General features: G+C 36.4%; 4 protein-coding genes and 2 non-coding genes across 7 annotated transcripts; 3 read left to right on the forward strand and 3 right to left on the reverse strand.

Annotated features, from left to right (window-relative positions):
- Positions 1–918: 918 nt before the first annotated feature.
- LOC118492024 lies at positions 919–1,014 on the reverse strand. The gene has a single exon (XR_004892465.1). It is a non-coding gene; the product is annotated as a small nucleolar RNA SNORD96 family (small nucleolar RNA).
- Positions 1,015–3,809: 2,795 nt separating this feature from the next.
- Positions 3,810–3,889, forward strand: TRNAL-UAG. The gene has a single exon. It is a non-coding gene; the product is annotated as a tRNA-Leu (tRNA).
- A 446-nt stretch (positions 3,890–4,335) lies between these two features.
- Positions 4,336–5,335, reverse strand: LOC118491626 (probable CCR4-associated factor 1 homolog 10). The gene is made up of 2 exons (XM_035989537.1): positions 4,881–5,335; positions 4,336–4,708 (listed from the first exon to the last, which is right to left on the reverse strand). The coding sequence occupies exons 1-2, from the start codon at positions 5,015–5,017 to the stop codon at positions 4,336–4,338; spliced, it is 510 nt and encodes a 169-aa protein (XP_035845430.1). The 5' UTR covers positions 5,018–5,335.
- A 280-nt stretch (positions 5,336–5,615) lies between these two features.
- On the forward strand, positions 5,616–8,621 carry LOC110938114 (splicing factor ESS-2 homolog). The gene is made up of 2 exons (XM_022180590.2): positions 5,616–7,339; positions 8,204–8,621. The coding sequence occupies exon 1, from the start codon at positions 5,819–5,821 to the stop codon at positions 7,334–7,336; it is 1,518 nt and encodes a 505-aa protein (XP_022036282.1). The 5' UTR covers positions 5,616–5,818; the 3' UTR covers positions 7,337–7,339; positions 8,204–8,621.
- Positions 8,622–12,542: 3,921 nt separating this feature from the next.
- LOC110938116 (probable serine/threonine-protein kinase WNK11) lies at positions 12,543–15,273 on the forward strand. Its single transcript, XM_022180591.2, has 3 exons — positions 12,543–12,611; positions 13,308–13,821; positions 14,753–15,273. The coding sequence occupies exons 2-3, from the start codon at positions 13,327–13,329 to the stop codon at positions 15,137–15,139; spliced, it is 882 nt and encodes a 293-aa protein (XP_022036283.1). The 5' UTR covers positions 12,543–12,611; positions 13,308–13,326; the 3' UTR covers positions 15,140–15,273.
- Positions 15,274–16,933: 1,660 nt separating this feature from the next.
- LOC110938117 (thymidine kinase) lies at positions 16,934–20,994 on the reverse strand. 2 transcript variants are annotated; one of them, XM_022180592.2, is made up of 5 exons: positions 20,683–20,994; positions 19,477–19,621; positions 18,190–18,309; positions 17,176–17,443; positions 16,934–17,073 (listed from the first exon to the last, which is right to left on the reverse strand). In XM_022180592.2, exons 1-4 carry the CDS (start codon positions 20,829–20,831, stop codon positions 17,228–17,230), a joined length of 630 nt encoding a protein of 209 aa, XP_022036284.1. In that variant the 5' UTR covers positions 20,832–20,994; the 3' UTR covers positions 16,934–17,073; positions 17,176–17,227. The 2 variants fall into 2 exon arrangements, with proteins under 2 accessions (XP_022036284.1, XP_022036285.1); XM_022180593.2 differs by lacking the exon at positions 16,934–17,073 and having other exon boundaries at positions 17,307–17,441; positions 18,210–18,309.
- Positions 20,995–27,531: the final 6,537 nt, after the last annotated feature.

Consider the following 27,531-nt stretch of genomic DNA (forward strand, 5'->3'; position numbering starts at 1 on the left):
TCCGGGTATTAAAAATACCCGATTATGCCCATCTCTATATTATACTACCCAAAAATTGATGTTTATGGGTATTTTTTGAGTAAGCGGGTATGTATGATTCTTGTAATCAGGTTGGGTTTAACTATATTCATCTTATAGTACCGATTAGTCTATTTGGAATAGTAATCAGCCCCTGGACTGGATTAACTATATATTGCTTTTTTTTTTATTTTAGACTTAATATTTAAATAGGATTACAATTTACAAGTTCAAATCAACGTATAAAAAAGTCTAAATGATTAGCTGTTTACATTTTTTCTTAAAAAGGTCCTTTTACAATTCTCATAACTTGTTAAATTTGCCAAAAATACAAATTTCTATTTACAATTTGATATAAAAATAGCGTTATACATTACAATAGCAATAATATACATTTGTTTAAAACTTTTTTAACAATTAAACTTTACTTTTAAATAATTTTACTTTTATCATTGTTAAGCTCTTTATCACTTTCCAAACCTGCTTAAGTGGTTTTGTTGAGACATTGGTGTCTTATTAACAAAGTTTCAAGGTTAAATTGCATTTTAAGTCCTTTAAATTCCAACAAAATTTCAGTCGTTGTAATTTAACAAACAAAATTAGAACAAATACACTTCTGAGTTAAACCGTTAATAGAAATTAGAACACAAAGGAGAGTCGATGAAATTCTGGTTAAACTTAAAAGAACATAACATGCAATATACCCGAGTTTAACTTAAAAAAACATTAGATACACAGAAATTTTTCAAGTAACCTTATAAATTTTAAAGAGTATTTAACCTTACTAAATCTAAACAGTTTAATATAACGAAACTAAAAATTCAAGCAACTTCATTTAAACACAAATTATCGTTTGAAACAACTAACTAAAGATCAACTGAATCTCATTCAAATCAAAAGTGGCCTCAGAATTGCAGAATTAGCATCAAAACCTTATGAAAAGGTCAATCAGTCCCGAAAGATGGTGTAAATTTAAACAGATTTCCTCACAGGCCAATTACAATAACACAATCCAAACAAATTACAAAAAAAAAAATGTTTTTCTCACGGCCAATCCCAAGAGGTAATTGCGGAGACTCCGCTCCCCAAGGCGATAGGATGTGACAATGCTGTCCCCGTGTTACACGGGATCTGCCCGTCAAAGACAGGCGGCTCAACCGTGTATTCCAGGGGACAGCTTGATTTTCAACGATTTACATTGAGCTTTACGAATATTTGCTATTTCGCCTCATATGTTTGTAAATCGTCGAAAAATATAGAAAAACCGAGCCAGCTAGACCTTGTAACCCGAAGTTACAATATTTCATCACGAATTTAATCTAAAAAAAGGTAATAATGAGGCTAGAATTAGGGTTTTATGATGGATGGCGGTGGTTATGGTTGGGAGATGAAGATCTATTATTGATTTATAGGAGAGAAGAGATGATGGTGATGTGTTGTGAGCCGTTGGATTAGAGGGAGGATCTATGTTTCCTAAACCCTAGGGAAAGTACATGGGCTTGTGTTGGGCTACTTACGTCAAGTGTCAGGAAACTAGATTCACATGTTAGTTTTGATTATGTGTTGATTGTTTTTTATATTTAGAAAAAAAGAACGAGTTTTTAGATATGATAAATAGGTTTAGAGTAAATTACTCTTTATATCTAAAAAAGAAAAAAAAACAAAGTTTTAGATATGATAAATAGACTTGAGTAAATTAAGTGTTAAAAAATAATTGCAGATTATGTCCAAATTATTGGGTTTCTAACATGTTAGTCTAAAGGGTGTAGAAGACATGATTGGGATGTTATTCGCCAGCTAGGAACATGAATGGAAGGCTACACCACCTCCTTACTTGATCCACTATGGTTTGCATGGATTAACCAGTGCTTTAGACAACGGTTTAGGAGTTTCCGATAAAATTCATTGTTTATATTATTTAGTCAAATTCGTTTAGACGACTCGAATATGGATTTAATGATTGAATATGGTTATTGGGAACTGTTTTGGATCATGCTGGCAGAGACGTTTCTGGCCCATCGATTAGTGATGTTTACATGGTGGGAATGGTTGTTGATGATGGAATAATATAGTGGCAAGGGTGAACTTAGAATGTGGACGGTGGTTCGGGATTAGGTAGACATAGGTTAGTGTGGATGGTAGTAGTTGATGGTGACGATTAGAGGTGTTTCAGTGGTGGACAGGATTAGTGGTGTTTCATAGTGGTTTAGACGGTGGTCGGTGAAGGTTTTCAAATGTGAACATCGGGGCCATTTGGTGTTTGGTGTCACACCCCAACTAACGACGGAACACGTCGATGTATGATGCTTGTCCATAACTCATGTACTATTAAAACTGACGTATTTAATCATATCAAACTAAATGTCAGACACAATTATCAAATTTGTTTTCAAACATAAAAGAACATGAAATAGAGCTTTGTGTATTAAGTCTAAGTCCAATGCGTCCTATATGAATCATCAAGCTTGTAAAGTCTCACACTGCGTTTCTTGTATCATGTATTTAGTAAAAGGGTCACCTAAAAAGTTGGTGAGTAAACATAGGTTTAGAATACGTATGATATGAATAAAAACAGGGAATCATAAGTCCATAAATCCATGATATAAGTTAAGCATATATGAATAAACGAATTTTGCATTGATCAAACCTACTTGACACAGATAAATCGGTATCAATACCCAAATGCCTTTGGGCATGTGGTGAATCCAATAATGTTATTACCTACTTTCTAAGGCTTGGTGTTATTAATGATCAAAACATGAATGAATACTAGCAGTTAGAATATCTCAAATGTTAGAATAATTCAAATGCTAGAATAAAACAAACATTAGAATAAGTCTAACGCATACCACAACTAACAAATAGATATGAATGAATTCACATGATTTAAATAAAAAAGAATTATGATTTAGTATGTATGCATGATACATCCCAAAACAAATGATAAAAGAAAAAAAAGGGATTATGAATACTCACCTTGATAAATAGCTAGCTAGTACCTTAATATGTGTAATAATGATTTAATATATATAATAATGACATGTAAACTCTAATTAAGTTTAGGTGTTTCGTAGAAAATTCCAAACCAACTCCTTACAAATAAGTAATCTTACAATCAATCATATTTCACCAAATATAGTTATGCATACACATTTACTTTTGCAATAACTTGTACAAATTTCACCATTTTATTATGGGAAACTTAATAAACGGATCAAATGCTATATTATACGGTGTGGGCGTGGAAGCTATTCCACGCCGAGCACACCATCCCGAATACGGTGTGGAGGCTGGCGTTGTTGAAGTGGCGACAAGAATTCTACCGGCGTGGAGGGCATAGTGCGAGACGACGTGGCCACGTGTGATTGGATGCAATTAATATTAATGTTTTTTATTTAAATTTAACAGATTTATATAATTTTTAAGTATAAAAATGTGTGCTACGTATCGAATAACGCTGCTCTTCCATGCCCCGTCGCACACCTCCCCTTTTTGCATCACACCCATTTCTGACACGTGTCGCATAATACTCATTTCAAAACCCTCCACACCGTATGGTCTTATATTCCTTTCATTCTTGCCATATGTAAACCATACTAACTTTATAAAGTTTCATAAATCGGATTCGACTTCATTTTATCAATTCTTACGTATTTATAGTACTTTACAAACATTCAGAACATATACCTTCAATTGAACACACTAAAAGTTACATATAAACTTTAAAACTTACACCAAACATGTCATAAACATTCATATAAATGAATGGAAACAAAGAAGGTTTTCATCTTGACAGTTTGGCCGAGTGGTCTAAGGCGCCAGATTTAGGCTCTGGTCCGAAAGGGCGTGGGTTCAAATCCCACAGCTGTCATTCTTTTTATTTTTTTCATTTTTTAAATTACTATATCTATATTTTATAATAGAGTAAACTTCCGTTTTGCTCCCTGTGGTTTGGTCACTTTAACGGTTTTGCCCCAAACCTTTAAAAATAGCCAGTTTACTCCCTGATCTATGAAGCCTTTCTCCATTTCACTCCCCGCCTCTAACTCCATCCAAATTATTTGTTAACTGAAAGGGTATTTTGGTAACTTCAAATATAAAACTAAGGGTATTTTAGTAAACTACAAATAAAAGATTATATTATATATAATAATAAAATATAACAAACCCATCATCTCTTCATTCTCTTCTACCCTCTCTGCACCTCTTCTCTCTCAAGTCTCAACCCTACCCAGCCACCATCATCATCACCGCAGGCGACCACCCACCACCATCAACCACCACCTTGAAATCAGAACAACCACCTATCTTCTCTCTCTATATACCAATCACACTATTATTCTTGAAATCAATCCCACGCTGCCTTAACATCTCGATCGAATCATTTGCAAAGATATCTTCATTGACATTAAACCTGTGAAAATTAAACTGCCAAATGCAAGGCTTATCAGTCCCATAAGTGGGTAAATTCCCATCTTCATCAGAAAAAGTAAGACCCAGTTGAATCGATTTCAACATATCAACATTATCCTTTAAAGTCACATAATTATAATCATTAATATTCTTAAACTGTGCCAATGGACGAATAACAACACCAAAAAACTCAGTATCCATTGCAATATAAGGGTAATCATCAACAATTTCTCGAATCAAAGCAAACTCTTCTTCAAGATTATCATTCCATATTTCCCTGATATGAACAGACTCACTTTTCAGAACAAACCCACAAAAAAAATCAATCTTTAACAAAACCCACAAAGGAAAACACAAAAAGATTCGATCTTTATCATCATATTGAACAAATCTTGAAGATTAAGAACGAAGGTGATTAAAAATCTTTAAAAGAATAATAAAAATCTTACCTTTTTGGAACAGGGTGCGATCTGACGGTGTAATCAAACAGATCTTGAAGCTCTGAATCAAAATCGGTGTGAAATTGTTTGTTTGTTTGAAGATTTGAGATTTTTAGGGTTTGATTTGGGTCAACGGATTTAAACATAGAGGGGTCTAGATTATAGGGAAGATGGGTGGGGAGTTGAGGCTCCTTAAATCAACTGAGAGGCAGTGACATTGTGATTAGTAATTAAATTGCAGGTTTAAATCATTGATGGAGGAGAGATGGGTTGGGAAGTTCAGTGATGGAGGATGGTGGTGGACTGGTGATGATGGCAGGTGGCGGCGGCAGGATGGTGGTTGTGTCCGATTAGAAGATGGAAAAAATCAGGGATGGTGATTGTTGGCAACTGTACTAATATATGTATGTATATTAGAGAGAGCAAGAGATTGGTAATTGGTAATTTGGTAAGGGTGGATGGTGATTGTGATTGTTGTTACAGCAGAGATAAAGGTATATTTGATATTTTATATTAACAAATTACTTATATATAATTAAATCATTATTTATTAAATTACTATAATACCCTTATCTTTAACATACATTTTAGACAGAGTTAGAGGCGGGGAGTGAAATGGAGAAAGGCTTCATAGATCAGGGAGTAAACTGGCTATTTTTAAAGGTTTGGGGCAAAACCGTTAAAGTAACCAAACCACAGGGAGCAAAACGAAAGTTTACTCTTTATAATAATAAAATCAACACCACCGACCTAAATCAGAAAACAACCCACAACGTTATCCTCGGGTCAATCGTTGAATTCTTCCACAACGCCGCCTTCAACCACCGTACGCAACCGTCGTATTCTCCTTTCTCCGATCCACACCTTCCAAATCACCACTAATTTCACAAAACCTTAAATCTACCATTCAATTCGCCACAATTTCACAAACCTTCAAACCCTAAATCATGCTACAATCACCAGGCCACTCACCGCGAACACTCTCATCACCGTCACCATCGATCTCCGAAACACCGGTTCATCAAACACCTAGATCCACCACATCTTCATCCAAAACCGTCCACACAAACCCTAGAAAACGCAATTCTTCAACCGTACTTGATGAGGACACGTACGTCGCTGCGATCGAGAAGATTATCCAACGAGACTTCTTCCCTGACATTCCGAAGCTCCGAGACCGACTCGATTGGCTCGAAGCCACTCGCACCGGTGATCCGATGCTTATTCGTGACGCACAGTTGAAGATTATTGAACGGAGATCTGGAAAAACGGTTATGGATACCGAAGGTAAGATCCGTACGCCTGGATCTACTTTTTTCCGTAATACGACGCCGTTAGAGGTTGACAGAACTCCTGGTACTGATAGGTTTGTTGAAACTGATTCTGTTATGGAATCGGTTGAGAATGAAGGATCTGTTGAAACTGATAAGTTATCACTTGATGAGTTTTTTAGAAAGTATACTAGTGAGGATAATGACAGCTTTTCGAAACTTATCGAAAAGGTTAATAAGAAGAAGAGAGAAAGGTATGAGTTTTTGTTGGAAGGTGAGAATCGAGACGGTAAGGGTTTGATCGAGGATTCGAAGAAGGATAGGGTTACGGATGGGTATGGTACGTCGGATCAGCCTTTAGCGACTTTAGACGGATGGAAATACACGGCGAAGAATTTGTTGATGTATCATCCGGCTGATAGAGGTGAAGTGGCGTTGACGGAACAGGAATTGGCTAACCGGTTGCACGGGATGACGAAGGAGATTAAGAAAACGAACACGCGGTTTCATGGGAAGATGGCGGAGTACACGTCTAGAGGAGATGATGAAGTAGCGGTGCTTTATAATCCGGTTGCTGGTGGTACGCCTGTACCGTGGTCGGATAGAGATGGGGATAAGATGAAGAAGTATGATTTGGAAGATTTGAGAAAGACGCCGAATCAGTTTTACGTCGAGTCTAGTAAGAAAGCAGATAACGGTTATTCGTTCGTTAAGACTCCGTCTCCTGCACCAGGTGTAGATGAATCACCATTCATTACATGGGGAGAGATTGAAGGGACACCGTTGAGATTAGAGCCGGAAGACACACCGATTGACATCGGTGGTAGCGGAAACGGGGCGCAGTTCAATATCCCTCTTCCGCCTTCGAGAGATGTAAAGGCGCATGATTTGTCTCGCGAGGCTTCTCGGAAAATGAGGGATCGTTCTAGAATGTTCCAGAAACCGCCACGACCGTCTGGGGGTGCTAGTCCAGGTGGCCGGACGCTTTCCCCTGCTGCGCAGAAGTTTGTGAGAAATGCGATTGCTAAATCTCATTCTTCAAGTGTTGATGAATCACTTCGGGCTAGTTATCGCGGGTCGAGTCCTGGGTTTGGTACACCGAAATCTGGAAGAAGTGCGTCCAGGTTCGGGGCAGATGGTTCCATGCGGTCAAGGTCACCGTCTGTTAGGGAGGGCTCTAATCCTCCTTGGTAATAAGTATGTCTTTTGACTTTATTTTGACTGTATCTTTATTGTTGAAGCTTACAACTTTTAGTTTCATATGGTCATCTTTTGTTGCATACTTATGATAATTGTGTTTTCAAGTCGCAGATAGATTTCTTTTTTTATTATTTAACTATTTACGGGTCAAATAATCAGCATGAAGCAACAAAACGGACTCTTTTTGTCTTATCATTTTGGCTGCATATTTGTTTGGATTCTTAAATATTCTGAAATGGTCAAAATGGTTGATTATCTGATTATCATAACCTTATAGCTGATTATTTGATTCTGAATATCTGTAATCACTTTAAAAATGCAATGCCAAATAGCCCTTTAACTGAATATTCTGAGTATTCTTTGAATGTTTCTGCACATCCGATTTGATTTATTTGACAATTTAGGAGCTTAAATAGTAAACACTCGGTTTGAGTTGGCTTTCACGACTTCAAACACCAAAAGCACATCCAAACACTATCCATTGCAGTTCTATCCTTTTGTTAGGTACAAATGTGTTAGAACTGAGTTAGGGATCTAATCGTCATTGTTAATAGTTAGGAGGGTCTAATGGTAAACATTCAACCAACTTAACTGTCTGTTAGTCAAGTGGGTGAGTCGATTAATTCTTGATCTGTACTAAATCAATCTTAATGAATTGAGAACGATAGCTAATTGATTTAGGTTAAATCTTCTTTTTCTCTTCTTCTACGATTAGCCTATATACAAATTCTGTACGTACCGTTGGTTAAAAAATATCAGTTTAATTAAAGGGCCACTCCAATATCAGCAGTTTGAAAAACACATGGAGTTAATGGTAATTACTTGCTAATTTTTTACTGTGGTTCCATTTCTGGTCCTCAGCAAATTGTGTTGGTGATATCTCTGAATTTATGCTCCTAACGTGTGACACGAAACATAAAGAAAAGGTTGATGAACGTGAGGGAGTTTATGAGGCCTTGTCAAAGTTCACTTTCGCAGCAGTCAGGGTGACCATGTTAGCTAGATAGTCGTCATGTTAGAGGAAGTAAGGCTTGTTGATGACTTAGAAAGGCTTCCATATGTCTGTGCTACAATGAAACACCAACATCTTGAAGAAAGAGAGAAATATAGGAAGGAAAATAGGATAGTTGATGGGTAGAAGAACAAGCAATAAGGCTGCAAGTATCTACAGCTAGCAAAAGTAAGGCTGCAGGTAGTACGAATAAACTATGTGGTGATGTAGAACATTTGGGTGTTATGTTACAGAAATTGAGTTTTGATTGTGCTGGTTAGTTCATTAGATTGTCTTGGTGTTCTTCCATGATTGGTTCATTGTTCTTATTGTTCATACTGTCGTATGGTTCCTACTATACTAGTTTCTGCCGACCACACCACTTTCGATCTCCATATGGTTACTGTTGTTTGCTCTTGTGTATCAAATTCAATTTAGTTTTCTTTAGTTTTTGGGGTCAAGAACTTCCTCTTTCAGAGGGGAGGGAGTATTGTTACAGACTTACGGTCATAGTTGTCAAAGGCGCACTCAAAGCGCAAAGGTTGAGCCTTGGGCCTGGGCGCAAGGCGTTTAAAATGCGAAGCCTCGAGACAAGCCTGAGTGCCTAGGTGCATGCGCCTAGTGTGCCTTTGACAACTATGGTTGTGGTACAAATATGTTAGAATTTAGTTAGGGATCTAATGAATTTGTGAATAAGTAGAAGGGTCCGGTGGTAAATACCCAACCGACTTAACTGTCTTTTAGTCAAGGGAGTGAGTCAAACTGTACTTAAAACAATCTTAATAAATGAGAATGGTAGCTAAATGATTTGGAATTTTGGATTTAATCCCATACTTTTCTGAACATCTCTTCTTCTACATCTAGCCTATTTACAAATTTCGTACGCATCATATTTATGGTAAATTATCTAGTTCCGGTTATTCTATTATTACTTTGAAGTCATGCCAAACGTCCGCATATCTCATTAACTAGCCAATTGTCTCGAATGTTCCTTCGCATCCCCAAAATCCAAATCGGTTTTTGTAAGAACGTCCAAGTATTGAGTTTGACCAGGATCAAACCGGTTTGAAAGTATAGGGGTACTCTGCTTCAACCCTATGGTTTGGGCTCGTTTCTAACCGGTTCTAGCACCTGAACTGGTTTTTTTTTGTCTGACTGAGTGACCCGTTTTGACCCATATAAATTGGCAATCAGCCATTTGTATGCCAGTTGTTGCTAGCAATGTATATCTATTATGTTTGAATTTGGTTCATTGGAGCACACTCAACATATTCACATGACTTCACATGGTTTCATTAATGGCGAATATCTTATGGGCCTTCCTTGATTTTAGATTTTTTGGACTAGAGTGAAAGTGCACTAATTTTAACTTTAGAGTTAAATGCCATTTTAGTTTCTGTGGTTTGAGCTATTTTACTAGTATGGTCAGGTTTTATTTTTTGCCTGTGGGTCCAAAAAGGTTTCATCGTTGCCATTTTAGTCCAACGGGTTAAATTCATCCATTTTTTCTGTTAACAAGAAGGGCAATACGGTCATTTTATATGGTCGAATGTCCTTCTAGTTAACAGAATTACATATAAAATGACCGAAACCTTCTTGTTAACAGAAAAAATCGATGAAGTTAATCCAGTGGACTAAAATGACAACGGTGAAACCTTTTTGGACCCACATGCAAAAAATGAAACATTTGGACTAAACTGGAAAAATGGACCAAACCATAGGGACTAAAATGACATTTAACTCTTTAACTTTATTTTACTAATTTCGTGAAAATAACGTTAAAAAGGGGAGATGGTTAATCATGCGATGGCGTTGATAGCTGAAAGACAAGGGGCACATGCGCTAATTGACATTTGTCTCAATTGCTGAGTGTTATGTGCCTTATGTCTAAGGTTTAATGCAAAACTACTATCGAGTCGGGGTATCACTGGAAGCAGCCTCTCTATTCCTACGGGGTAGAGGTAAAGTTATCTACATATTACCCTTCTCAGCCCTATCTCTTTGTTATTGGTAGGATTTACCGAGTATGATGATTGATGATGATGATGGTGATGAATTATGAACTTGTGAAAGAGTTGATGAAAATGTGTTTAGGATTACATTTAATTAAAGAAAATGTATCTTGCTTTTGCTTTAAGAGGAATCTGATACACCTTGTCTTTAAAGTATTCTACTACTACCTATAGCATTCACATGCTTGGAAATTGATTAAAAACCACGTCGGCTTTGTAGCCAAACACGTTATACTTGTGAAATTGGGATATTAGATAAGAATCTTGAAGGAACCCCTAATGATCAGATTACTCGTTTGTGATATTTTGTGATTGTGATGCCTTGTTTGTAGATTTGGGTTGCTTTTTAGCAAAGTATAAACGAATCGAACAAACATGAATGAGGAGTATTCGTGTTCGTTAAGAAATAAACGTTAATGAACCGAACATAAAACAACACCATTTCAAAAGTAAACTGTCCAAATTAAAGTCTAAAATATCATGGTCTTTACGTTATCATATATTAAAGCATGGAAACTGAATAGTGATCCTATGATAACATGCACCTAGGTGTCTTTGCGAACGTGCACCTGGTTGCCTTTGCTAATGTGCACCAGTTGTTTTTTTTAAACCGCTCTCCGTTTTACCCCTGCACCTTACTCAAGTAGTTTTTTCTTTTACATTTCTGTTCCTGAACTTTTTAACGCTTATTTTTATAGTTGTTTTGACGTTAACTTATTTATTTTTTATCATCTTTTCGATGTTATTTTTTTTACTGGGTGAATACGAAGCTTGCTAATTTTATTATTGTCGTTTCGACTTTATTCATTTTACAAAGGGTATACTAATGTCAAAGTGGTCAAAATGAGCCTCACATATTTTCCGCCGCATTTACACCCCTGACGCGAATTGCTATCATATTGCGCGAGGGAATTCTAAAAAATCGCTACCCACCGCGAAGTGCAAACTTACATTTAACTCTAAAAGAAGATAATTTAAAGTTTAACATGAAAACAGGAAAATCAAATATGTAATTTAATTTGATTTATTGGAGTAATAGAGTAGGAGTAAGCGTTGCCATTAAAAAAAGTAATTTAATACCAGCAATAGACAAATTCGAATGACGATTTAAACAATAAACAAACGAAAATATGTGTAAACACACGCAAATGAATGAACGAGACATGTGTTTATGTTCGTTGGTTTAGTTAATGAAAAAAAGGTTTTGTGCCCATGTTCGTCTATTTATTATAGTCTAGTGGTACCTTAGTGTTGATAAAGTTTTATTTTTTTTAAGTGGTGAGGGTTCAACCCCTATGATGTACATATATTATATATATATGTGTGATTAGGGTATGTTTGGCAAAAAGTAGCTGGTGGCCGGAAGCTGGTAGTGAAATTAGAGAACAAGTGTAAGTTGGCGTTCAAAAAAAACCCGACATACATACATGAACTTGTTGTCGAATAGTTCATCTTATTTGGTTAGATTCATGTAATCCTCAAATAATTGAATTAAATGTAGGAGGTTGCATCAGTTTTTGATGAATACCATTTATTGTGTCCAATTGGCAGGGGGTGTCACATGAGTTTTGCCTCCCTACACCTTTTGAACTTAACTTTTTTTAAATAAAACATCATTTTCTCCATCACTTATTGTTTTTCACTGTTTTATATGTTTACTTAAGCCTAACATTTGTGTACAATGTTAAGAGTAAATTACAAAAATCGTTCTTTATGTATGTCACTTATTGCAAACTGTGTCCTTTATCTCCAATAATTACAGAAAACGTACTCGATGTTTGCAAACCCTTGCAAGTTATGTCCTTTAGCCCTAACTCAGTTAATTTTTTGTGGTTAAATCTGACCAAATGGACCCCACATGAGGGTATTTTGGTCATTATACTCTCATGTGGGTCCATTTGATCAGATTTAACCACAAAAATATCCTCATGTGGGGTCCATTTGGTCAGATTTAACCACAAAAATTAACTCAGTTAGGGCTAAAGGACATAACTTGCAAGAGTTTGCAAACATCGAGTACATTTTCTGTAATTATTGAAGACAAAGGACACAGTTTGCAATAAGTGACATACATAAAGGACGATTTTTGTAATTTACTCATTTGGTTAAGTAAACATGTTTTTCTAGCTTACGTCATCTCATGCATTCCATATTTCCATATATATATATATATATATATATATATATATATATATATATATATATAGCCATCACATGCTGCCATTCATATTTCATCTGACATCAAGGATCTGAAGCAGTCTTTGAGGTAATTAATCACAGTTTCAAAGGTTTTTCTGTTGTGTTGTTTCAAAACCTTAAAGTTTGATTTGATTTCAACATTCTTCTTATGTTTTAGTTACAATTTAAACCTCTTTGAGTCATGATCATACATAGGGGTGCAAACGAGCCAAGCTACTCGAGCTCGGCTCGAAAAAAAGCTTGAACGAGCCGAGCTTAAACGAGCTCGAGCCCGAGCCTAAAAAACAAGCTCATTTAGTAAACGAGCCCGAGCTTCGCTTATCGAGCTCGAGCCAGCTCGCGAGCCTAAACGAGCTTTCTGTTTATATATTTTTTTATTAATATATTAAACATATATTTATATAATAATAATAATAATTTCCATTTATGTAAATATAAATAAATAACTTAATTATATGTATAATAATAATTATAATTAATATAAATTAATTAATAAATAAATACTAAACGAGTTGAGCCGAGCTTGAGCTTGAAAAATTACCATCGAGCCGAGCTCGAGCTTTCATATGTTAAACGAGCTCGAGCTCGAGCTTGGTCGAGCTCGGGCTCGGCTCGTTTGCATCCCTTCATACATATGTTAATTACTTTATGTAAAAAAATGTTACTGAAGCAATTATATATAGAGATAATTAACTGTTTAAATATGTTTTTAATTTTTGGCCTAAAACTTTCATCATGCTATGACCATAACTTAAATTTGCAGACTATTTTTAAGCTGCACAATGCCGTCTGAGACATCCGATCAGGACCGAGAACCCTTTGTTGAGGTCGATCCATCAGGACGATTTGGGCGTTACAGCGACCTGTTAGGTGCTGGTGCCGTAAAAAAGGTCTACAGAGGGTTCGATCAAGAAGAAGGCCGAGATGTGGCCTGGAACCAAGTCAAACTACGAAATTTCAATGGCGATCCATCCGTCCTCAAAAGACTGTTATCCGAAGTTGAACTGTTACAAAGTCTAGAGAACGAAAACATAATCGTTCTTTACAGTTTCTGGAGGGATGTTGAAAACAGCACCTTGAATTTTATCACCGAGGCGTGCACTTCGGGTAATTTGAGGGATTATAGGAAGAAACATAGACGCGTGTCGCTTAAGGCTATGAAGAACTGGTCAAGACAGATTTTGAGGGGGTTGGAGTATTTGCATACTCATGAACCTTGTATTATTCACAGGGATCTTAATTGCAGCAATATCTTCATCAATGGAAATATTGGAAAGGTAAACTTGTTCTCTAAGTCCATTCCATATATGATTTAATTTAGGGAAGGGGCGTTAAATGGGTCGTGTTTATGGGTTGGCGGGTCGAAGTTAACAAGAAGACTAACCTTTGACACGGACACATGAACGTGAACATGACATGAGTTTTCGCGGGTTGACATAAACACAACCCGTTTAAAACAAAATTTTATTTGTTTATTTACATATGAGTAAATTGCCATTTGCCACTTTAATCCAAAAATGAGACCTTTTGTATCTGGGTCTCTGAGGTTTCATTTTTGCTGCCATTTTCATCCAACTGGCAATCTGGGTTAGAATTTTTTGTTAACCTCCACCTTTTTTGTCGTCTTCCTCATTTAAATTAACTATTATTCATACGTAAAATGACAAATATACCCTTCATTTAAATGAGGAAGACGGCAAAAAAAGGTGGAGTTTGATAGAAAATTGTAACCCAGTTTTCCAGTTGGATGAAAATGACAGCAAAAATGAAACATCGGGGACCCAGATACAAAAGGTTTCATTTTTTGGACTAAAGTGGCAAAAGTAAAGTAAACTCAGGGACCATTTTGACATTTTACTCTTTACATATTAATACTCTAAATTTACAATTTATATTTATAACTGAAATTACGAATGTATATTAAGTAATTTACATTTAAACTAAAAAACTTTATTCATTTCTCTTTTAAATTTTAATTTTTGCCATAAAAACTCAATTGCTTTAAGTACACAGTTAAACGTATAAAACATCTTAAAATAATAAGTATAAAGTTAAAAGGGTCAACTCGTGAACCAACCAGGTCAACTCAAACACGGCCCGTTTAGCTAAACGTGTTCATTAGTTTGGCCCCAAACTAACCGGAGCATGTTTAGACTAAACTTAAACCCATCATCCGTGTCATGATATCAACTCCATTATCATGGACAGGTTAAGATTGGTGACCTCGGTTTAGCCGCAGTGGTAGCTAAGAATCATGCGGCTCATACGTTACTAGGAACACCTGAATACATGGCTCCTGAACTATACGAGGAAGATTACAACGAATTAGTGGACATTTACTCATTTGGAATGTGTTTACTTGAAATGGCTACAATGGAAATACCATATAGCGAGTGTGACAGTATTGCTAAAATATATCGCAAAGTTACTGGTGGTGTTATGCCTCAAGCGTTTAGTAAAGTAAACGATCTTGAACTAAAAGCATTTATTATGCGATGTGTTGGTCAACCACGAGCAAGACCTTCTGCATCCGATCTTCTTAAGGACGTGTTTCTTGTCGAGACGACTAGTGAAGAGAGTGAGAACAGTACCTAAATATGTTTTCATGTTTCTTTGTAACCTTTGTGTTGTCCAATTGTTAGTGTCCTTCTCAAGATCATATCAAGATAAGAGTTTGTAAATTGTAATTTCCAGGTGACACAAAAATGGACTCCAAAAGATTCATGGAACTTATTGAAATCATGCGAATATCATGTAGAGAAAACCAGGCCAGTAAATGAACCGAACGAATATGAATAGGGCTTTTTTTAGGGTTATTTGATTTTATCACCCCTAACTATTGGCTATTTGCCGCTACCACCCCCAACTATCACTTTGACGTCCGTCACCTCCAACTTAACACTTAGTGTGTTCTGTCACCACGTCGTTAACTGATCACTAACTTTTGATCTTGGTACTATACTTTTGGGGGTGTCATAGGGATCTTAGGAAGGTTTTAGGGATGTTAGGACACCCCAAAAGTATAGTAACAAGATCAAAAGTTAGTGATTAGTTAACGACGTGGTGACAGAACACACTAAGTGTTAAGTTGGGAGTGACGAGCGTCAAAATGATAGTTGAGTGTGGCAAGCGGCCAATAGCCAATAGTTGGGGGTGATAAAATCCAATAACCCTTTTTTTATGTCCATTTGTCTATTTTTAACAGGATAAATGAATGAACATGAACACTTGGATGGGCCAATTTTCTTGTTCGTGTTCATTAGATAAGCAAACAAAGTGTTCGTAATCTATACATATAATAAAGTAAACCAATTTAAGACACATGGCATTCATTGAAGCTATCTAGAATTTTATTTTCCCGCCTAAATTATAATCCCTTTAGTTTCCTAGTTAATTATAAATTCATAATAATAATAATATTATTAATCCGGAAATCTTATCTCCCTTCACATATCAATTTAATATTATTATCATTTATTCATTTAAAAACATATAAAAGCAAATCAAATATACGACCTTATCTTTTTTTCAAATAATAATCTTTATATAATTTTAACATATAACGTAAGGATGACCAAACTCCAATTGTTTTACAACACCATTCACACATGGGTGTCAAACATCTTATACATCTTATGACATATTTTCAGCTATTAAATTAAACTTAATATGTTATACACACTAAATTATGAAGTCGAGCTCTATTGTTTGTCAAACATAGGTCACTTAATTACAACATTCATACATGTGTAGTGATGCAAGTAACTAAATAATATCAAATAAGATATGGTACCAAACCCGATAATCACAACTTTTGTAATATGTGGATTCATTAAATCTGAACTGTGTTAAATATAACCCATGGTATCTATATCTATGAAATCCGGATTGTCATTATTCATGTTACTTTTTTTTTTTGAAACATTGAGTGTCTTTGTAATTTACATCCATTCTAACTTTTTATTTATCTTTAAATTTAAATGTAATATAATACGTAAATACAATAATACGTATTATATAATATATTTATTTTTGTATTATTTTCAGCGACAGTTTAATTATATGTTTCTCTGATGAATTTTATAATACTAACATACATCATCTTTATACTAACTTATTTATGTCAATTTGGTATATAAATGTCTTGCATTTACAAGAAATATTTATTAAATAGTTTAAATTTTTCAACCGTGTAGCACACGGGGAACTAACCTAGTTGTTTATATTTGTTAGTTAATATTTTGAACAAACACAAACTAACATAGATGAACACAAAAAAAATATAAGGTTAGAAATAAACGGATGTACATGTGTTCATGTTTGTTGGTTTAATTAAAGGAACCAAAAAAAAAAAAAAATCATATTTGATCGATTATAAAATAAACCAACTTCATGTGGAATAGTTCACCAATGGTTTATTGAACATTCGGCTCGTTTACACACCAGACAAAACCAAAACCAAAAACTACAAAGTAGCATAGTTACAAACGTACAACACATCAAACCAACCGTATGTCCGTTAACATAATGTTTTTTTTTTTTTTTTATTTTTTATTTTTTTTTTTTAAACGAGAACTTCATTAAAACATACCGAACCCGAAGACCGGGACGGGAAAAACAAGCAACATAATGTTGACGACAACAGTTTTGTAAAAGCCAAGACAACCATCGAGTCGAATGTAGTCAAGCAACGCCTTTGTTCACCGTATGTCCGTTAACATAATGTTGACGACAGACAGGCATGTATACATCTGCCCCACCTATAAGTTCGGTTTTCCTCTCGTCGGTCTTCCTGAAGGTGAAATGGGCCCGTTTGCCACATAATTCACATCGAGCGGTTAATTTAGTTACAGTATCAGCAAGTGGTACTACATCAAGAACAGGACCAAAGTTCCTTCTGCCAAATGAAAGTAAGTTAGATAAAGGTGGTTAAATGATGAGGAAAAACAAATGATATGATCTCGGGTAAATTACACTTTTCGTCCTTTATGTTTGTAGCGGGTTGCAATGGATGACCTTTAACTTTAATAATTACAGTCACAGTCCTTTATTTGCAAAACCTGTTACACTTTAGGTCCTTTGACCCTAACCTGGTTAAAACTTTTAGTTAAGTAAGGTCATGTGGAACCCATATGAGGGCAAAACAGTCATTTAATAAAAAAAAAGAATGTCAAAATTTAAAAACTTCTATAAAATTTTATTAAATGACTGTTTTGCCCTCACATGGGTTGCAAATGACCTAACTTAATTGAAATTTTTAACCAGGTTAGGGTCAAAGGACCTAAGGTGTAACAGGTTTTGCAAATAAAGGACTGTGACTGTAATTATTAAAGTTAAAGGTTATTCATTGCAACCTGGTACAAACATAAAGGACGAAAAGTGTAATTTACCCTATGATCTAACAAAAAGCACCTTAAGACTACACGGTATGCAGACGGACCGGCGACGGAGGACGGAGCTCGACGGGGGTGGGCGGCATGGTGTTGGCTCCGGCGACGGGGGTGGGGCCCACCTGGAGGATCGTCCTGAACGGCGAAGAATGGACGTTGTCGACGGGGAGGGAGCTCAGGACGCAGGGGGCGGCACGGTGTGCCCAGCGGCGCCGGACCGCGACGCACCGGGGCCGAACCCCATACCGACTAGCCTAAGTAATCACCATCAAGACCTGCAACTATAACTGTTTTCCCATCATGGTCAGCAGCTTTACAACAGAAGTCATAAAGATCACCAAAGAATTGTGCCTCATCAATCCCAATAACATCCAGCTGCCAAAAACAAAAATGGGAATTCAAACAAGATTTTAGTTTATTTAAGGATTTGTAGTGTTTGTTTCATGAACAACCAAATGACACAATTTTGACTATCTTGCTACTGCCGAATAGCAATTCCCGAATCCACGTTTGATACGATATCCCTCAAGCAGAGGTTGTGGGTTCGAATCCAGCTTTCACTGGTTTTAGGTTCCCGTAATTCCACTCTGCAGAGGTCTCAGTTTCGAATACAACTTTCATTGACAATCTTGGTAGTACTAGATACTAAGGGTGTGAACCTATGTAGTTAATATCACCGATATATCAGTGATATATCGGTTATCGGTCCCCTGCCGAGTGCAAAATATCGGTCAGAATATCGGTACCGATAATATCGTTGATATTGATATATATTAGTGACTTATCGGTTATCGGTCCCTTGCTGAGATATCAGTGCAAAATATTATCGGTACCGATAATATCGTCGATATTGACCGACATTAGACCGATATATCACCGATTTTCCCGATATCTGTACCTTTCTTCTTAGTTCTACCATTCGTCTTTCTTCTTATTGCTGCTATTAGTGTTTTAAGTCTTAATTGTTAGTTGTTAGTGTTTTAAGTCTTAGTCAGTTCCTACTTACTACAACTGTTAGTGTTTTGCAAGTTGTAAAAGGTTAATTTGTTAATGGTTGAAAAATATAATGAATATTTAGTGTTAAATTGCTATATATATAAATTTAGCATGATATTAAAATTACCGCATGAACTACTTAGGTGTAAACTATGACACGACACTAAAATATCATGAAATTACGCGTTTAGGTAGTCGTCTAAAAAAGGGTATGGTTTGTTGGACCCGCTTACATGTTTAGTTAAACGGGCCAGGTTCTTTTTTTCCCTTAAAATGTGTTCTTCATAACTTAAAATGGTTGATTAATTTTACTATTTTACGCGAAAATTTAAAGACTTGAATGGACACCGACTTTTATAATTAAATGTATAATATTTTTTTCTTCTAAAGTTGTAACTCTTAAGTTTTAAGATGCAAAACTAAAAAAAAAAATCATGTCGTGTTCACGTTCACATGTCTGAGGTGCTTTTACGTATCATATCGAGCCAACCCATGAAAACGACCTGTTTAATGCCCCTACAAAAAACCAATAAGCGGCGGATGTACCTTGTCATAAGCTTCTTCTCCAACTTTCTGTTTGAAAGACAACAGATCAGAGAGTGGCCAACAGGGGTGCTTGGTTCCGTCATGAGTCACGACCGAATCGATCGCGTATCGGGTATCCTTGCTTGATTTTATCAGTGCTATATTCCTACATACATCAAAGAGTAGGGCTTGAAACGAACGAGGTCATGTTCGTGTTTGTTCGTTAAGGAAATGCAGATGTTCGTGAACTGATCGCGAACACATGTTGAACGTAAGTTTATGTTTGTGTTCGTTTATTAATGTTTTTTCGGTTGTTTGCGGACAGTTCGTGAACACTGGTCACGAACACAAATAAACACAGACGAACATTAAACTTGATATTAAAAAAAACTCCATTAACTTTAAACATCCGACACAACTAGTCAAATACAACCATTAAATGATAAATCAAATTTAGCTAACTTAAGACATAATTATCTAAAGTTACTTAGACATATCCCAAAAATGCCTTTCAGGGAAAGTAATAAAAAAAGAGTTTACATTTTACTATTTTTTAAATATAATTATTAACTAATGTTTAGGGGTGAAAGTAAAAACATGGAGAAAAGTAAAACTTAACAGGAAAAGTGAAACATTATAAAACATTAACAACTTTTAACCAAGAGTTAAATGCCATTTTAATCTTTGTGGTTTGGGTTATTTTGCCAGTTTAGTTCAAAGATTTCATTTTTCGCCTGTGGGTTCCAAAAGGTTTCACCGTTGCATTTTAGTCCACTGGGTTAGCTTCATCAATTTTCTCTGTTAACGAGAAGGGCAATTAGGTCATTTTATATGTAATTTTGTTAACTAGAAGAGCAATAAAATGACCGAATTGCTCTTCTAGTTAACATAAATAATGGATGAAGTTAACCCGGTGGACTATAATGGCAACGGTGAAACCTTTTTGGACCCACAGACGAAAAATGAAACATTTGGACTAAACTGACAAAATGACTCAAACCATAGGGACTAAAATAACATTTAACTCTTTAACAAATTAACATACACGACGAACATCTTACCGAACGTTCACGAACGCAGTTACACGAACGGGGCCTTTATTCATGTTTGTTCATTAACTAAACAAACAGATATAAACAAACTTCCCACCGAACGGTTCACAAACAGTTCGCTGAACGTTCGCTTCATTATCAAAGAGTAAATGAGAGCAGTAAGAATTTGAATTACCTGCCATTAGTGGCTTCAGATCTGATCCTGTGAAGAAGAGTTGTAGTCTTACCGGCAAACATTGGCCCGACGATCACATGAATTTCACCTGTTGTTGATTTGGCGATCTGATCTTGATCATTGAGGTTAACAGTGGGAGTCAACGACATGTTTGATGAGTGAGTCAAGACGCGTTAATTATCTTCAACGGATGGTATATAATATGAATTGGTGATTATAATAATTTAATGGAGATTTGAATTTGGGGGATTTGATTTGGGGAAGATGAGTTTGAATATTTTGGTACGAAAACAAGATATTTTTTTGGGAGGAGTGAAGTAAGAGAGAAGATTTCATGTTAATTTCTATTGTTTTCTTTATACGGGTTTTTTTTTAATTTTAGAGATAAATGTCATTTTAGTCCCTATGGTTTGAGTCATTTTATTAGTTTAGTTCAAATGTTTTATTTTTTATCTATGTGTCCAAAAAGGTTTCACCGTTGTCATTTTAGTCCACTGGGTTAACTTCATCCATTTTTTCTGTTAACGAGAAGGACGATTCAGTCATTTTATATGACCGAATTGTCCTTCTAGTTAACAGAATTACATTAAAAATATCTCGTTTAGTTTTTGTTGGCTTTTTCTTCTTCATTTTGTCACTTTTTACTTTCCAATCCAATCTCCTCTTTTTAGGAGTTTTTCAATGGCTGAGCCTGAAATATCATTGGTTCATCTTTGTCTGCTTCGTATCTGGTTTGTGTACTAGCTAGATCTTCGGTAGTATCCATATCTGAACTGTTAACAAATATGTTCTGAAAAGCATTGGACAACTCTCTGTCGCTCATAATGTTGGCTAAAAACAGTAAAAACAACGAATTTCGAAAATCGTATATATTTAGTTAGCATCACAATATTCACATAAGTTATTTCATTTATTTCCTGACTACTAATTTTAAGTATTCTCACAATACTTAATTAGTTTAAACCAGTGACTCTGATATCACATTCTGTCACAACCCGCCACCCCACCCTAGGCGGGAGCCATGAGCATATACAAGTGGTACCGGTATTTATTAAAATTAACGCAACGGAATTTTCATTAGGACCGGGTGTCAGGAAAATATCAGAGTTTTCAAAACACCGTAGTTTTCATTTCATAAATTATGGGATGAAATCCATAGTTACATAAAGGATTTTCACAGGGATGAACCATTGATTACAAAACACATTTTATTCAGGTTACATAGCCACTGATTTAAGTTTTAAGTGCCTCATAGCACTTTTCATTTTCTTCACAGTAAATCACCTTAAACACATTTTAAAACCATTTTATCAGCGAAAAATACTGGTGAGTTCATTCAGATTTATAAAAACACATTGTTATAATTACACCATTATAGGTTTTTGCATGTGTTTATATCTTTCAATTACTCAATCAGTATTTGTCACTCGGTGACAGTTCCTGTGACTATGGTCATATCACTATTGGCCCTCAATTGTCCAATAGCAAAGCTTATCAAGTAATGTATACAAAACCCATATACCGGAAGTAATTTCAGAATACAAAAACTTAATCATTGTAAGTATAACTGGAAAAACATTTAGGGTTTTGAAAGCATTTAATAAAAGAGAATGACTTACTTTGCAGATTTAGGGTTTTCAGTAATAGCCTTCTGGTCTAAGTATTGGGTTCCTAATTAAACACACAATGCAACACATATTAGTGTATTAACTCAATTCAAACTTTAACGATAATCACGAGATCAAAACCACAACGTAGATGACAAAGTATAGCCTTATTCAGGCAGCACTTAAATATCCGTTGATTTGGTTTCAGATCGATCGGACATGGTATCGTACCGGTGATTAGGGTTAGCACGCTGATTATGGAGCAGAGTTTCGGGGTTTAGGGGCTTCGGGTATTTGGACAGCAGAACGAGAGAGAAGGAGTATCGATTTTGATATCGAAAAGGTGCGCTGAGGCTTCTCCCACGACTGCCCTTATATAACCCATCTGGGATTCTCCCGCGCGTCGCTGGAGAATCAGGGATCCCCCGCGTTGCGCGACAACTGCCTATTAGGGCTAAGTCAGCCTCGTCAACAGCATAGCCTTGCCACTTGTCGCGAAACGGTGCCACGTGGCCTGGTACTCTCCCGCGCGTCGCGAGAGATGCAAGGGATTCTCTCGCGTGGCTCCTGGGATGTCCAGTATGGGATTTTTCGTTTTTCACGCTGGGTCTCGTCATGCGAGTCCGGGGTTTCGATTACGGTTCCTTCTAGGGTCTTTTGAGAGTTGTTACACCTAACTACAAGTAGGGGTATGTCCCTAGTTTAAGTAATCTTTCATTCCCAAAGGTTTGTTTTGGGCCCAAGTAGTGTTAAGTGTTGTTCTGTCAGATAGTTATTGTCGTGCACACTAATGAGATTGTTGTGATTGACCTTGTATATACATTATTGCACCTAGATGTAACTCTACATCAAACTATTCACATGCCAATTTTATGAATGTTGTTGGATGTAAGCAATGAAGCATTGTTGGTCTATATATGTTATGAACCATATTAGTCCACTTTGGGCCCAACTTAGCAACCCGTTTAAGGAGCCCAATAAGATGCAAGTTTGCTGGATCGTGAAGTAACCATCACAGAGTATAAAGCAGGAGATATGGAGAGATTATGTCATGAATGAATATTGATGATGTGTGTCTTCTTCTTCCCATCTCTAATCTGTAATTTCTAGTTTCCCATCCCCCTTGCTATTACTATCCTATCCTACTCTTGTTTATTAGTTGTAATCAATCACAGATCAATATAAACCTACTATATTCCATTCCTGTTCGAATTATTGTTTAGTTGTGAATTATCCATTCACAACATTGGTGCTTTCATTGATCCTTAGCATCGATGGCTTTGGAAGATCTCGAACCACAATTACCTCGTTTCACTGGCTCTGATCCTAACTCATGGATCTCTCAATCCGAGCTATATTTTCGATTTTACTCAATCTATGGTGATGAACGATTCTCATACGTTATTGAAGTATTTGAGGATGAACCATTCTACTGGTTCAATTCCTGGTTTCGGAGCGATGACCTCACATGGAACGATTTCACTACTGCAATGGTTCATCAATTCTGTTTACTGACCAACACGGGATCTGCTCTCAAGGTGTTCGATGAAATGCCTGACAGTATTAACAATGCAATTGCCAACGCCAATCATAAAACTACTGATGATGAGGTATTTGATATTCCTACTACGGGTTCAACTTTGAAGTTGGATCCATATTATGTTCATGTACATCCGAAACGAGCAAGTATTCCTTCTCTGTGTGCTCCTGATTGCAAAATTAGTAGTTCTACCATTGTCGATTTTGGTTTTCATTCGTTTTTTGAGGCTGAGATGCACAACACAGATTTAGGTGATACACAATGGTTTGCATGGAAACCAGGTTTACTTGGGCATCTTGTGCCGGTGTCTCCTAGAAAAATCATTTTTCCTAATGCCAGTACACTTAATTTCCAGTTTAATAGTTCTGTGATAATTTCTGGTCCTAATTCACCTTCAGGTGTTGAATTGAAGCATGGTACTATTGGTCATTTAGCTCATTTCCTTGCCGGTTATGGTTCGAATTTTGGGGTTGATTGGTTAGAGCAGAACTTTGCTTTTGATCCTGGTACAAATTTAGCTCATACAGCTTCGTCTAATCACATTACTAGCATGTTTAACCATATTGCCATGACTTTACTTGAGTATCATACTTTGTTTTTGGACCCCGGACCTATTTTTATTGCTATGCCCTTGCTGAATTTTGCACTCCGTGATCTTAAGTTGTTAGTTTTGGATGACGTTTCAGACCCACCCGACCCGTATACCACCCTTACGTCTATTCAACTTCGTTTATCTATGGATGTACGGATGTTTAAACCACTCAGGAAGTTTTGGAAATCTTATATTGTTAATGTTGCGATATTTTTGCTTCAACATGCGAACAATTGGTTGTTAGATACAAATGCGCTAGTTATTCCAAGTTTCGAATGGAAACCGGGTTGGCAATGTGGTTCAGTTGCAAAAGTGAGGGAAGCCCTTTGGTTCACTGTTCATTATTGTCTCGACTACCACTGTGCTACAGTGCAAGGAACAGATTTAGGTGTTTTTATTGGTCCTAGTTCCCATTTTAGTGCTACAGTGCAAGGAACGGGCTTCGGGTTTGTTACTAGTCAAGTTGCGATTCACAATGATGTTGTGGTGCTTGCACCAATCATAGGGGATAAATACCTTGGATGGAGGGGTGGAACACCACCTTCACTTTCGGTTTTAGTTGATAGGGTAATGCAACAACATGTGGATAGCTTGTTATCTTCTCCTTGGTCTATTGGATTTGAGACATTTCTAAGGATTTTGCAGACCCATGTACAAGTTATTACCATTTATGAACCTGTGATTGATGTTGATTCTCGTTTGTACTTGGATTCCCGAGATGAGGTCAACTCTTTTATCACGATTGATCCCACGAAAGCAACTTCTTCCCATTTGTCTACAATTTGGACACCCATTTTTCAAGTGCTTACATCTCATGTTCATAGCATGACAGGTCAAGTTCAAATTAGCCTAGTGTTTACTTTTACAGTCGAGTTTCCATGGAAGCCTCCATGGTTGTCTCTTTGCTCTGCTTTTGGTCCGTTGGTTCATAGGCAAATGCTACGCCCATTAATAGTTAATGAACAGCTTCCTTCTAAGCTGTTTGATTTGGATATTGATCCGGTACCGCCAGACCCATATACAAACCTTACTCAAGTTTCTATCCATGCTGAATTTCGCAACACAGATTTGGTTGTTATGGTTGCTGGTCCTTATAAGCTACAACACGTTAAACATAACCTTGGACCTAGTGGGAGTGGTCTTGTTGTTGATGCGGGTCATACGATTGTTGATATGCAGCCGCAAGTTTATCAAGGATTGAGAGTTGTGAATTCTAGTGGGGTTGCTAGTGGAAACAATCAGCAAGAAAATAATATTTTAAGGGCTGGTATGGATTCAACTCAGAGTTCTATAGGCACAGTTGGCACGTTTGTCAAGGGATCTTTAGTCAAAAAATTATTAGATGGTTCTGTTTTTCAAAAGACAGAAATTGGTTTAGTTTATCATCTAATTTCTATTATGGGTTACGAATATGGCTCTTTAATTCGTTTATCTCCTGTTGGACTAGTTCACGGTAATGTGCAGGCACATCCGGTGGCACTTCAGTTTCAAGTTGGAAATAAATGTGTTATTTGGAAAGGGGGAACAACGCCTAAACTTGTTGTTACTGCTCATTTAATTGGGATTGAACTTGCTGATGCAAGAAACGGCATTATACAAAGCAATTTGATTCGATCAAAGACAATTGGCACCACCATAATGTGTTTTTTTGCTGTATGGATTGATTCTGTGCACTTGTTTTCAGAAGATTACACCACAACCAACATCGTTCCCACCTTGGAATTTGGTTATGCAGATCAGGAAGCGTATAAAAAGGATTCACAATATAGTTTTTCCAAATTAGCTACTCACAACCAGTTAATTGGAAGGTGGAGTGGAAGTGCTGGTTGTTGTGTCGGCATGGTTAGCATTGTGATTAGTTGGGATTCGACTACTGTCTTGGTTGTACTCTTATACCAAATGGCTCCAGTTTTGACTTGCTACATCCAACCAATTGATAGTGCTCAATTATCAAATGTCGACCCATTTCCATCGTATAATATGATGCGATATGTCATGGCCAACTATAGTGGATTCAATGCGACTTCATTTGTTGCAGCAATTCTTGACGCTACAAAAAGCCGAATAGTTGAGATCACTTCTAATACTTGTGCAAGCACTTTAGAGTTTGTTATGAAGTCCTCTTCTTTACATGCTACATTGTGTGAAAAATGGTGTGTGGGAATGCAATTCAAAATGCCATGTGACACGAACGATCCATCACATCTACTTGGGATTCTAGGCACTTGTTTCCACAATCACGGTCTCGACTTCACACAATTAGTTCGTGAATTAACTTCATTTGACGCTCTCTATGGCCATAAACCACCTGAAACAAAATTAATAGCTCCTCCGAACGACAAGCCTCAACAACCGAAACAACATCCTAACGTTCACCTTGAGGACAAGGTGAATTTGAAAGGGGGAAGTAATGTTATGAACCATATTAGTCCACTTTGGGCCCAACTTAGCAACCCGTTTAAGGAGCCCAATAAGATGCAAGTTTGCTGGATCGTGAAGTAACCATCACAGAGTATAAAGCAGGAGATATGGAGAGATTATGTCATGAATGAATATTGATGATGTGTGTCTTCTTCTTCCCATCTCTAATCTGTAATTTCTAGTTTCCCATCCCCCTTGCTATTACTATCCTATCCTACTCTTGTTTATTAGTTGTAATCAATCACAGATCAATATAAACCTACTATATTCCATTCCTGTTCGAATTATTGTTTAGTTGTGAATTATCCATTCACAACAATATATAGGTGGTCCAAGTAAGTCCACGATGAAGCTAAACAATGTGCATGGTACTATGGTCCCTACGATGATTCCAAAGCACAAGCTTGTTCGACTCAAATTTGGGTGCACAGTTACCATGTAGTTTGAGCTTACTTATTTCATGACTATGGCATAATAATCAAGACCCAAAATATATATAACACTCGATATCCATCCTTTTGGACAACCTGTTATTCCACCATATTGTTTTATGACATTTGTTTGTAATATATATTAATACCTTTATATCTTATTTACTAGATTATGAACTGTGTATTATACGGATCTAAATATAGAATCATGTAACTTTACAATGTACAAATATACACAAATGAATCAATTTTTATACA

This window comes from Helianthus annuus, chromosome 4 (genome assembly GCF_002127325.2).
Source record: "Helianthus annuus cultivar XRQ/B chromosome 4, HanXRQr2.0-SUNRISE, whole genome shotgun sequence".
NCBI classification, from domain to species: Eukaryota; Viridiplantae; Streptophyta; class Magnoliopsida; order Asterales; family Asteraceae; genus Helianthus; species Helianthus annuus.

Excerpts from the sequence above, each read along its gene's own strand:
- LOC118491626 (XM_035989537.1), bottom strand. The coding sequence starts at position 5,017 with ATGTTTAAATCCGTTGACCCAAATCAAACCCTAAAAATCTCAAATCTT. Across the intron at positions 4,709-4,880 it reads TCGCACCCTGTTCCAAAAAG|GGAAATATGGAATGATAATC; the intron begins GTAAGATTTTTA and ends TGTTCATATCAG.
- LOC110938114 (XM_022180590.2), top strand. The coding sequence starts at position 5,819 with ATGCTACAATCACCAGGCCACTCACCGCGAACACTCTCATCACCGTCA.
- LOC110938116 (XM_022180591.2), top strand. The coding sequence starts at position 13,327 with ATGCCGTCTGAGACATCCGATCAGGACCGAGAACCCTTTGTTGAGGTC. Across the intron at positions 13,822-14,752 it reads TCAATGGAAATATTGGAAAG|GTTAAGATTGGTGACCTCGG; the intron begins GTAAACTTGTTC and ends TATCATGGACAG.
- LOC110938117 (XM_022180592.2), bottom strand. The coding sequence starts at position 20,831 with ATGTCGTTGACTCCCACTGTTAACCTCAATGATCAAGATCAGATCGCC. Across the intron at positions 19,622-20,682 it reads TCTGAAGCCACTAATGGCAG|GAATATAGCACTGATAAAAT; the intron begins GTAATTCAAATT and ends TGATGTATGTAG. Across the intron at positions 18,310-19,476 it reads GAGAAGAAGCTTATGACAAG|CTGGATGTTATTGGGATTGA; the intron begins GTACATCCGCCG and ends TGTTTTTGGCAG.